Raw genomic sequence first — 12097 nt, 5'->3', positions numbered from 1 at the left:
TTATCTGTTTTCTTAGCTTTCAAAGTAATTTGTGTTTAAAATGAAAGATGAATAGGCTTATTGCCATAATTTAGTTGTGTTGAATTGTTTGGCTGTAACTTTAGTGATGATGGAGACCAGATTTGTGAGCCGTGGGATCTGTTCTGTTTGGATCTGACAGCTGGCTGCATTAAATATCTTGGAGCATTTTCCTTTGCATGAGGGTAGGAGGTCAGGAGGGTGGGAACAGCAGTGGAAGAAAGCAACCCACTTGATTTAATGTGCTGTATTTGTTTACTGATTCCAATAACATTGTGCAGCTGTTTGAACAGCTGCCTTTTTTATTTCCTTTTGTTTACTGTTTAGGTTTATTAAGCTTGTCTGTGATACCTGTTTACTGTCTGCCCTTTAACTAGCTTTCCTTCTTTATTAAATATATTTTAACATGTGCCAGTTTCTTTCAGCCCAGGCATGCTTTGATGGTTTAACAAAGTCACCTTTCTAAAAGAAAATTTTTTTAATTCTGTAGATCATACTGAAGGTGGTTTGGTTTTGCTTTCTTGTTGTCCCTTAGCTTTATTATTTTTATTTTTATTTATTTATTTAAGATTGTATTTATTTATTCATGAGAGACAGAGAGGCAGACACATAGACAGAGGGAGAAACAGGCTCTCTGCAGGAGCCCGATGTGGAACTTGATCCCAGAACTCCAGGATCGTGCCCTGAGCCAAAGGCAGATGCTCAACCCCTGAGCCACCCAGGCATCTCAGCTTTATTGTTTTTAGTCAAATGTTTTATAATTTGGTGAATAAATTACCTTAGAAATTAGTCATAATTTTTTAAGGCGCCATTTATGTTAATATACTAAATCTGCCAAAGGGTAGCTTAGTCTACATGCTCCAAAACAATAATAAATAAATCAATAAAAATAAATCATCAGACTAACTATAAAGTACATGAATTTTGTTTTATCTACTTTCTGTGAACAGATTGGATACCTAGAAGGCATGTACATAAAACCACACGCAGCCAAAAGATTAATCTTGAATTTGTCAATTTTCGTATTTAGTCAATTTAGGCAGATTTAAATGCAAATTTATTCAGTATTATGGTAATTTTGTTCTCTTTATACAGGTGAGGGACTTGTCCATTGCTTATATGCTGGTGACATTAACTTACCTCTATATTGGAGTCCTGGTTTTTGCTTCATTTCCTTCACCACCATTAACCAAAGATTGCATAGAGCAGGTAAGGCACTAGGTACTCTCTTTTTATGATTGTTTACACCTTCATATCTGCAAAGCAGCTGGGGTGAAATAGTAGCAAGTTATAATACCAGATAGACCTGGGTTTGAATACCATCTCTACTGTTTACTCTGCATGTGAACATTTAGGCACCTTCACCATCCTTTCTAAACTTCAGTTTCTTACTCCATTAAACAGTGTAATACATACACCACAGATTTTTAAAGAGACTCTCAAGAAAGCATACTCTACTTGCTGGCCCCTTGTGGTACTCAGAATAGATCATTTCTATTATGTGCATAGTATTTCTCTTTGTTTGGAAAACTGTTACTAGTGCTATTCATGAATTTATAAAACCTCCACTGAGGATACATCAGCCTCCTTATTTTCCAAAGCGCAGATCCTGAAATGTCCTGGATTATCTGATGTCTTCACTCATCAGTCCTAAATGATAGGTCCCATTCATTTTTGTACAGTACGGCAGGCAGTAAAAGATGATGTGGCTGTTAAAAACCAAAGGAGAGATGGAAAGAATAGAAGAAAAAATTTTACAAAAAAGGTTACACAAGTAGTATGTTCTTTGATTTGACCCATCATAACCTTGGGAATAGTACAATTTCTAGTGTAATGTGACTGACAAAATTTCCCACAAAAATAGTATTTTACAGATGAGTTTCTCTCTAGTCAGAAGAAATTTCTCTAATAATGTAGTAGAATATACTGTATGATTTATCAGGGATGAATTATAAGAGTTATTTCAGCATATTAATATTAGTAATGTTCTCATCCTTGTAAGAGAAATAAGTTTGAATTATTACTGTTATGATAGCTTGAAATGTTCTTCTCTTGATTTCTATGATTCCAGAAGTTCTTTGGCAGGCAGATGTTTACTGAAAATTCCCCTCATGCAAACAATCCCATATAAAACCCACTCCCTTGGGAATAGGAATATCTATGGTATTCACATTTGAAAGGAAATGAAAAAACTCTGAGTAATTAACTTTTCTTTTAGATGCCAAACTAAAATGGAGAAAATCATCAAAGAAAATAGAAATAAATCCTTTTCTTCTTAGTTATAAGCTATAAATAATAATGATTCTAGGTGATACTCTCACATTATTCTATAATCTGTAATTTGAAAGTATTATGATGCTTCAAGGGAGGTAAAGCAAGGGAACTAGTGAGGATCAAATAGCATTAAATTAAATTAGCCATCTAAATGTATTAAATTTATGCTTGTACCTTACAGAGCATTGTTTTTGAGACTGTGAAGGGCAAAGTTTCCTTTGTCATTGTTTCAACGTCAAATCAATTGCAGGCCAATACTTTTGTAAAAAAGTTTCTAAACACTTATTTCAATTTCTGTACTTAGCTTATTGAAAATAATAGTTAGTAAACAGTTTGTAGATGAGTATCGGTCCACAAACCACAATTTGAGTGGCATCTGTGTTCCAAATGAGCAAAAGACATTCTATTTTATAAATTTGTGTACACTGAATTGATATTTAACATTACTTCATTATCTTTCTTCGATTAGAATTTTTTAGACAACTTCCCCAGCAGTGACATCCTGTCATTCATTGCAAGGATATTCCTGCTGTTCCAGATGATGACTGTATACCCACTCCTAGGCTATTTGGCTCGTGTTCAGCTACTGGGCCATGTCTTCGGTGACATTTATCCTAGGTAAGGGCTCTTCTCTTGACCAGCAAGATGTGCCAAGCAACAAATGACTGTGCAAACAGGTCAGTTTAAAATGTGACTGATCCTTTTGCTGTAAAAATTTGCCTGATGAAAAAAAAAAAAATTTGCCTGATGAAAACGGTTACTAAGGATAGATCACAGGTGTCCTTTTCCCTGAAGAGCTGTAAAATTAGAAGCCACTTCCTCATCTAGAATGATTTAAAGTTAATTCCTGCTGGTATAGTCATGTTAGCTCTCATACCAGTTATATTTATCATATGATCTGTTTGCCATAAATCCACACATTGCCAAGAAGTTAATAGAATATAGTTACTTGTATTAGCAATGTATGGCTAATGAGAAGCAACACTTTTAATTATTGGTTATCAATATATTCTTGTATATTTATTAACATTCATGCATTTTTACTTAAATCATGGTTGTTTAGAATTGAAGGTAAGAAATGTAGCAAGTTTAAATTTCTATTTGCTTCTATAGCTACTGCTGTATATTTTAATCTTACTGATGATGGGGCAGTTTTGAGTCCTTTTTAAAATCTATTCAAAGTTATTTACCCTAATCTAAGAGAAATTTCCATATATTGCTTCAGGGTTTCCATGTAACTTCATTTTGGATTCCTGGTTAACTCCTACTCTAACATTAAATTTTAATATAAATTCACCCTACTAAAAAGTACCCAGTCCTAACCTATTTTACTTGAAATAAACGGTCTCAAATGAAGAGAACTTTTGAATAAAAATCAGTTCTTCTTTAAAGTGAACCAATGCAATCTGTTCCCTCATTAAGTAAATAATTACTATAAATATGTTGATTTAAAAACCAAAAAGTTGTAAAAGCAAAAGTCAAGAGGTACCTCCTCTCTAACATGGACAGTAGCAACACCTACAGTTATAACATTGTTCATCTGGAAGGCTGGAGTTTAGTGCATATAAAATTCCTGTTGTATTTATGCCCTATGTTGTATTGACATTCACCAAAATAAAATAAATACAGTGAAGTCGTAGATGAAAAAATTCTGGGTAAATGAATTATTCCTGTTTTCTGCCATTATTTTGCATAATGGTGGCTCTTAGAGTGCTTTTTCCTCTTGGAAATAATCTGGAAGTTCCCTTTTATGTTCACATTACATTTCTTTCTTTACCACCAACATACTATATAATAACATACTATCATTTGTCCTACAGTTACAAGTGCTCTACTGGACTGCATATTTCGGAGCATACATTTTTGGGCTCAGCACTTCCTTTATACTCTTAAAGTTTATTGAGAACCCCCATAAACTTTAGTTTATGTGGGTTATATCTATTAATATTTAACATGAAAAATTAAAACAGAATTTTAAAAATATTAATTAACTTATTTAAAAAACAATAATAAAACCATTACTTTTTTAAAAATAACAAATTTTTTTCAATTGGAGTTCAATTTGCCAATATATAGCATATCACCCAGTGCTCATCCCATCAAGTGCCCCCCTCAGTGCCTGTCACCCAGTCACCACAACCCCCTGCCCACCTCCCTTTCCACTACCCCTTGTTCGTTTCCCAGAATTAGGAGTCTCTCATGTTCTGTCATCCTCACTGATATTTTCACTCCTTTCCTCTTTATTACCTTTCACTGTTTTTTATATTCCCCAAATGAATGAGACCATATAATGTTTGTCCTTCTCCGATTGACTTATTTCACTCAGCATAATATCCTCCAGTTCCATCCACGTCGAAGCAAATGGTGGGTATTTGTCTTTTCTAATGGCTGAGTAATATTCTATTGTATACATATACCACAGCTTCTTTATCCATTCATCTTTCGATGGACACCGAGGCTCCTTCCACAGTTTGGCTATTGTGGACATTGCTGATATAAACATTGGGGTGCAGGTGTTCTGGCGTTTCACTGCATCTGTATCTTTGGGGTAAATCCCCAGCAGTGCAATTGCTGAGTCGTAGGACAGCTCTATTTTTAACTATAAAAATAACAGACTTAATGAAAAATAATTGTTTTTTTTTTTTTTTTTTTTTTTAGATTTTATTTATTTATTTATAGAGACACAGCTAGAGAGAGAGGCAGAGACACAGGCAGAGGGAGAAGCAAGGCTCCATGCAGGGAGCCCGATGTGGGACTCCATCCCCGGGTCTCCAGGATCACGCCCTGGGCTGCAGGCGGCGCTAAACCGCTGCGCCACTGGGGCTGCCCGAAAAATAATTGTTTCAAAAAAACTTTTGTTTTACATTTTCAAAACTTTTTAAGTTTTTTTAAATTAATTAATTTAAAATTTTATACATTCATGAGAGACAGAGAGAGAGGCAGAGACACAGGCAGAGGGAGAAGCAGGCTCCCTGTGGGGAGCCCAATGTGGGACTGGATCCCCGGACCCGGGATCATGCTCTGAGTGGAAGGCAGATGCTCAACCACTAAGCCACCCAGACATCTCTTAGGTTGTATTTATTTAAGTAATTTCCACACCCCATTTGGAGCTTGAACTCATGACCCTGAGATTAAGGGTTGAAGCTCTTCCAATGAGCCAGCTGGGCACCCCAACATTTTCAAACTCTTTTTAATACCTGCTTTGCTAGTAGATTATTGGATTCCCCTATCTTCTGCATTCAGTCTGTTGTAATATGTTATTTAATTTAAAAGGGAGTTTTTTAAATTAAAAAACTTCAATTAATAAAGTTTTTATTTAATGGCCTTTTCAAGTTGTTATGGATATTTGATACTCTGCTGAACCTTAACAAGTGGTAGTTTCTTGTAAGTTAGTTGAATCAGCAACTCACTGATATTAAAACCTACTGGTCTGTCTTATACTTTAGATCCTTTACCTATCGTTTTTATATCATGTTTAATCATTTGAAAAATATTTCCTGAGTTCTGCAGGTCTTCCAAATGTTGACACACTTCATTATATAATATCAAAACCCACATTCAGGGATCCCTGGGTGGCGCAGCGGTTTGGCGCCTGCCTTTGGCCCAGGGCGTGATCCTGGAGACCCGGGATCGAAACCCACGTCGGGCTCCCGGTGCATGGAGCCTGCTTCTCCCTCTGCCTGTGTCTCTGCCTCTCTCTCTCTCACTGTGTGCCTATCATAAATAAATTAAAAATAAATAAATAAATAAATAAAAAACCCACATTCATATTGCCAACCAGTTTCTTCTTTTCTTTTTCTTTTTTTTTTTTTTTTAAGATTTTATTTATTTACTCATGGGAGACACAGAAAGAGAGGCAGAGACACAGGCAGAGGGAGGAGAAGCAGGCTCCATGCAAGTAGCTGATGTGGGACTCAATCCCGGGAATCCAGGATGAGGCCCTCAGCTGAAGGCAGATGCTCAACCTCTGAGCCACCCAGCTGTTCCAACCAACCAGTTTCATTATAGATAGAAGCTGTTAAATACTGGAAAACTGTCAAGCTCAGAGTGGCAAATGTGTCATCCAAAACTCTAGTTTTTACTTGAAAACTCAAATTTTATCATTGGCCACACATACCTTCCTTGAGGTGACAAAAACTCATAATCACTCATTTAAAAAAAAAAAAAAAAATGTCAGGATACCTGTGTGGCTTAGCAGTTGGGTTGCTGCCTTTGGCTCAGGTGCTGATCCCAGAATCCAGGATCGAGTCCCGCATTGGGCTCCTGCAAAGAGCCCACTTCTCCCTCTGCCTATGTCTCTGCCTCTCTCTCTCTCTCTCTCTCTCTCTCATGAATAAATAATTTTTTTTTAAGTCTTGTCAAGTACCCAAGTCTGAAGAACCACAGTTTGTCTGTCTTTCAAGTAAAAATAGCATTCCTTGGGGCAGCCCGGTGGCGCAGCAGTTTAGCGCCACCTGCAGCCTGGGATGTGATCCTAGGGACCCGGGATCGAGTCCCACATCAGGCTGCCTGCATGGAGCCTGCTTTTCCCTCTGTATCTCCTTCTCTCTCTCTCTCTCTCTCTCTCTCTCTCAATAAATAAATAAATAAATAAATAAATAAATAAATAAATAAATCTTTAAGAAAATAGCATTCCTTGGGAAAAAAGGGCTAGGTTGCTCCCTGCTCACTTGCACAAGTACTTTTCCTTAAGATAACCATTATACTTCACTGGGTAGCAGATATGCTGTATTATATACTTCCTAATTGATCACACAGAATAGTAAAAAAGATGTATATTCAAAGCATGAGATTTAGTAAAACTAATAATTTTTACTTTTCTCTGAAGGTCTATGTTTTTGAGAGTGTTTGGCAGTAAGGCATACAGTAAAAAATACATAGAGGTGCAACTGCCTCTAGCTATGCTAAGGGGCCAGCAGTTTTACCCACAATTGCTTTTGCAAAGCAAGTAATGTCTTTTATGATTTGAAATTAATCTTTACCTCAGTGACTTCCTGAAAGGGTATTGGGACCTTCCCTGGGGTTTGTGGTTATACTATGAGAACCACTTCTTTGGAAAATAAACAAAGTCGTTTCCTTTTATGACATAGAAATAACAGAGGCCCAGCCATTGTCTCAAAGCTCTGGAGCAATTTTAAAGTTGAGTTTCTAGATAAATAGCAAGATCTGGAAGCCTGAATATCTTTGTAATTCATCAGAATATATGACTAACTACTTATTTGTGTAAATAATTTTCCTCATTTTTGTTCTCTCTGTAATCTTTACCTGGGATTAATTGCCCTCTGATAACTTGGGCTCACAAGATAGCTTTGATGTGTAAATTTGGCTTTTAAGAATCATCTTTTTTGGGAAATGGAGTTATTTCTTGAGCATCAAATTTTATCTACATTATTTTTCTATTTATGGTAAACACTGAATATCTTTAAGTGGGTGAATCTGGAAAATGAAAACCTGCCCATTTTGCCTTTCCCTTAATATAATTTAGTTTCCTAATTATAAAAGTAAAATACAAAAAATATTGTAAAATATAGATTGTGAAATACAGAAAACAGGAAAAATTATTCCAAATGCCAAATCAGCACAATCACGACTGCCTTTTCAGTATATTTCCTTCTGATATGTTTTCAAATGTTTTCAGATTTTCTTGTGTAGTAAAAATCTAGCTACCCTTTTTCCAACTTGCCTAGATAGATTTTTACTATTTAGGTAACAAAGATAAGTTATTTTGAACAATATTTAGTTAGTTAGTTAGTTAGTTATAGATTTTATTTATTTAATCATGAGAGACACCGAGAGAGTGAGGCAGAAACAGAGGGAGAAGCAAGCTCCATGCAGGGTGCCTGATGTGGGACTCCAGGAACATGTCCTGAGCCAGAGGCAAACGTTCAACCACTGAGCCACCCAGGTGTCCCTTGAACAATTTTTAATATATTCCATCAAGTAAATTGTTACCTTGCTGTATATCTAGGATACTTAATGTTTTTGCCACAAATATCTTTGCTAATAGCTTTTTTCATATTTTTGTTTACTGTCCTACAAATCTTTTTTTTTTTTTAAGATTTTATTTATTTATTCATGAGAGACACAGAGAGAAAGACAGAGACTCAAGCAGAGGGAGAAGCAGGCTCCATGCAGGGAGCCTGATGTGGGACTCGATCCCCGATCTCCAGGATCACACCCTGGGCTGAAGGGGGCACTAAACTGTGAGCCATCCCGGCTGCCCATTCCTACAAATCTTAACCTATTCATATATTTGCACAAAAGGACCAGGGTCATTATACCATCACCAGCATTGATTACTATTGATGGCTTCTCTTTTCTCCGCTTTTTGATTTTATTATCAAGTTTAAAACATTCTCATTTTGAAGATACTCGTAATGAATTTTATTCTTGTATTAATGGTTATCATTTGCCTTTTTTTATTTTTTCCTCCAAATTCTCTCCTCAACTTCTAGCATTTTCCACGTGCTGATTCTTAATCTAATTATTGTGGGAGCTGGAGTGATCATGGCCTGTTTCTACCCAAACATCGGAGGAATCATAAGGTACAACCTATAAGGGAACTGTGTCCCTTCATGTATGGGTCTTTATTTTTATGCTTTTCTTGTTGATATTGTCCTCATCATTGTTGTTAATTTAATTGTACAAAGTTTTTGTGAGTACCTAAAACTGGAAACATTTAAATATAGTTCCCTGTTAAGGTATTCATTTTCTTCCATTGCACTGCTTCTTCCTGATTTTAGAAACCTCATTATCCCTTAGACATCTTTCCCTTTCTCTTTTTCTTTTTTTCATAATTTCCTTTGTACCTTTTTCTCTTTATCCAAAATTTAAAAAAAAATTAATATATAGTGTACTTCTTGGAGTACCTGGAGATCGCTTATATTTCTTAAGGCTGTGTTGTAACTTTTTTTTTGTTTGAGAATAGTTGAAATATTTTTAATAATAGAGACAACCACTATGCTATTTTTACTTTTATTTAAATTTATTTTAGCAGAACTTATATCTGGGCCAAAAATTTTTGTTTCTTCAGTTCTTCTGGGATGTCTTTTTCTTCTGTGCAATTTTCTCTTCTGATTTAGGAACAGTCTGCTCTTTTTTCAGTAGGGATCATCTCAGTGTGGCTGTGTTCTAACTTTTTTTTTTTTTTTAACTTTTTTAATCCATTTCTACTCAAGGCATTTTGCTGTGAGTTGCAGTCATAAAGTATGAGTTTAGGTAGGAATTTAGATCCCAGATGGCTCTTTACTTAATAGATTTTTCTTTAGTTATTAGACTTTCTCTAAAAATACTGTGATAGGTTGAGTAGATGAGGAATAAAGTTGTGATCTCAGATTCTCATGGAAGACCTAGAGGTTACAATGATCTGATTTCTCTTCCTCGACCTGTAGAACGCAGGGCTGAGTTACTTTTTTGAAACAAAAGGAGAGAGTATTTGCCTTGTGCTTATTGAATATAATGGACTTACAAGTTTCTGTTAAGCTGAGGATAGGGTAAGGGAGAAAAAAGTTCAGGTTCCTCTGTCAGTGTAGTGTTGAGGTATCTTTGATAATTATGCTGAACACCACAGAGGTACTCATCTGTTCTTATTCTTAACCAGATGCTAGCAGTCCTTCAGAAACTCAGAATGCATAATTAGTTTATAAAAGATCAAAGATAGGAAGCCTATCTCCAGATGTTTCTGAGGAAATAGCCACAAACATGGAGACAAAGAAGAACTATGGAAATTGGAGAGATGAATAAAAAACTCTGTCAAGCAGATGCTATAAAGATGAACAGGAAATAATATTTTACATTAACTTAGGAAGTAAAATGTTTTCAACTCAAATGCTTTATGTCAGCAACAGTTGAATAAAAAATAACTTTGTTGCAATATCAGACTGAAGAGGGTTTAAATTATACTATATAAACCTTAACTGTAAATCAGAAAAAGCAAAATGCAAGGTGAATATTAACCCAAAAAGTTTTTATTTTGCAGGTATTCGGGAGCAGCGTGCGGCCTGGCCTTTGTATTCATATATCCATCTCTCATCTATATAATATTCCTCCACCAAGAAGACCGTCTGACATGGCCAAAATTAATCTTTCACATTTTCATCATCATTTTGGGCCTGGCTAACCTGATTGTTCAGTTTTTTATGTGAAATACTCAAGGTCTTCTCAAGATCTTTCATGGCATTTTGAACTTTGAGAACAGCTCCACATAAATTCACTTGTAAATGCTATTGTTGCTGTAATTCTAAATGTCTTCCTAAAATCATTTTAAAAGGGGGGTGGGGAATAGTAGTCCATGAATAAGTAATTTGGATTAGAGTGGAGAAAGGAGCAAGAAGAATGATCTTTGTCTCTTTTCAAATTTACCACCCCTTCATTCTCACTGTCTTTTCTGAGTAGAAGTGTATGCCCTTCGAAAAAATGCTGGGTTTTGCTTTTTATGGATATAAGGTGGGTAGGTTTATTTTGACTACAGTAAGGATTCTCAGGGTATCACAGCAACTATTGCCAGATGCTATTTCTGTCTTATGTTTCAATGTATTCACTTTCATTTTATTGCTTGCTAGACCATTTCTGCAGTTTATCCAAACATGTACTGTTTGGGACAGTAAACCAAATACCTCATTTGTAAAAAGAATTCTCCATGGCATCAGTGTTAATAGAATGAACTCTTAACTGCATCCTTTATCTCTATTTAAAAGAGAAAGAAAGAATGTCAGTAGGGGGGCTCTTTGGTCATGAAACTTACACAAAATAAACAAACTAGGAGAGTTTGTTGCCTCTGACTTCTTTTTTCTAATCTAGTACTAGTAATTTAGGTCAAAATGCTAGAACCCCCAGCCAGATTTTGCATAGGAACCAATATGATTGTCTCCATACACCCAAAAGGGCTCTTTTGCTATTTGAATCCCTTAGCATTGCACAGGATGTCATGACAGTACCAGTGGGGAAGCATATAGGAAGCAAGTAACTGTCTCAGGTACATGAATCCTTACAAGGGAAAAGGGAAATGGAGAAGGGTCCAGAAGAGTGAGGCCTCCTGCCCAGTATATTGTAGGGGGTTGAAGTGTTGATTTACCACAAGAAAGGACTAATCCTTTTTGAGGTAAGACTTGCAAGAAGGGGACCCCCACCACCACCACCACCACCACTGCCTTACTTGTTAACTGACAGGGTAGAGATTAAATCCCCATAAGAAAAATCTCTTTGGATCTGAGAAAAGGATTAGGGAATCTGGATTCTTGAAATTAACTCTCCTCTTTTTCATTCAAACTAAAATCTAAACCCAAATTCAAAGCCATGTCTTCCATGTAATATAGACTTCATGTTCAGCTTGAAAAGTTAGTTCTCTGATTTTAGGCTAACGTTAAAAAGTATATTTTGTGGGACACCTGAGTGGCTCAGCGGTTAAATGTCTGCCTTGGGCTCAGGATGTGATCCTGGAGTCCGCGGATCAAGTCCTACATTGGGCTTCCTGCATGGAGCCTGCTTCTCCCTCTATGTCTCTGCCTCTCTCTCTGTGCCTTTCATGAATAAATAAATAAAATCTTTTTTTTTTGAGTATATTTTGTTAATACACATTCCACATTCTAGGATATATTTATGTTACTTTCTATTTCTGAGAAAGATAGGCAAAATGGTTTTTGAAAAACCGGTGAGGGGTACCTGGGTGGCTCAATCAGTTAAGCATCTGCCTTCGGCTCAGGTCATGATCCCAGGTTCCTGGGATGGAGCCCCACGTTCTCCCGCTGAGCTGGGAGCCTGCTTCTCCTTCTCCCCCTCCTCTGTCTCTCTCACTCTCTCTCTCTCT

At 36.3% G+C, this 12097-nt stretch overlaps 1 protein-coding gene across 11 annotated transcripts in view; it reads left to right on the top strand.

The window, feature by feature from the left end:
• Positions 1-11060, top strand: part of SLC38A9 (solute carrier family 38 member 9) — an 82312-nt gene extending 71252 nt beyond the window's left edge. For 10 of the 11 annotated variants that reach the window (XM_077897835.1, XM_077897840.1, XM_077897842.1 and 7 more), the window contains 4 exons: positions 1114-1227; positions 2762-2910; positions 8748-8837; positions 10271-11060. In XM_077897835.1, the coding sequence (XP_077753961.1) occupies positions 1114-1227; positions 2762-2910; positions 8748-8837; positions 10271-10436 (519 nt within the window). In that variant the 3' untranslated portion in view covers positions 10437-11060. Of the gene's footprint in view, positions 1-1113; positions 1228-2761; positions 2970-8747; positions 8838-10270 lie in introns of those variants that run through there. The other variant, XR_013379760.1, reaches the window with a different exon arrangement.
• Positions 11061-12097: the final 1037 nt, after the last annotated feature.

This window comes from Canis aureus, chromosome 5 (genome assembly GCF_053574225.1).
Source record: "Canis aureus isolate CA01 chromosome 5, VMU_Caureus_v.1.0, whole genome shotgun sequence".
NCBI classification, from domain to species: Eukaryota; Metazoa; Chordata; class Mammalia; order Carnivora; family Canidae; genus Canis; species Canis aureus.
The sequence above is the reverse complement of the archived record's forward strand: the minus strand, read 5'-3'. Positions and strand labels throughout refer to the sequence as shown.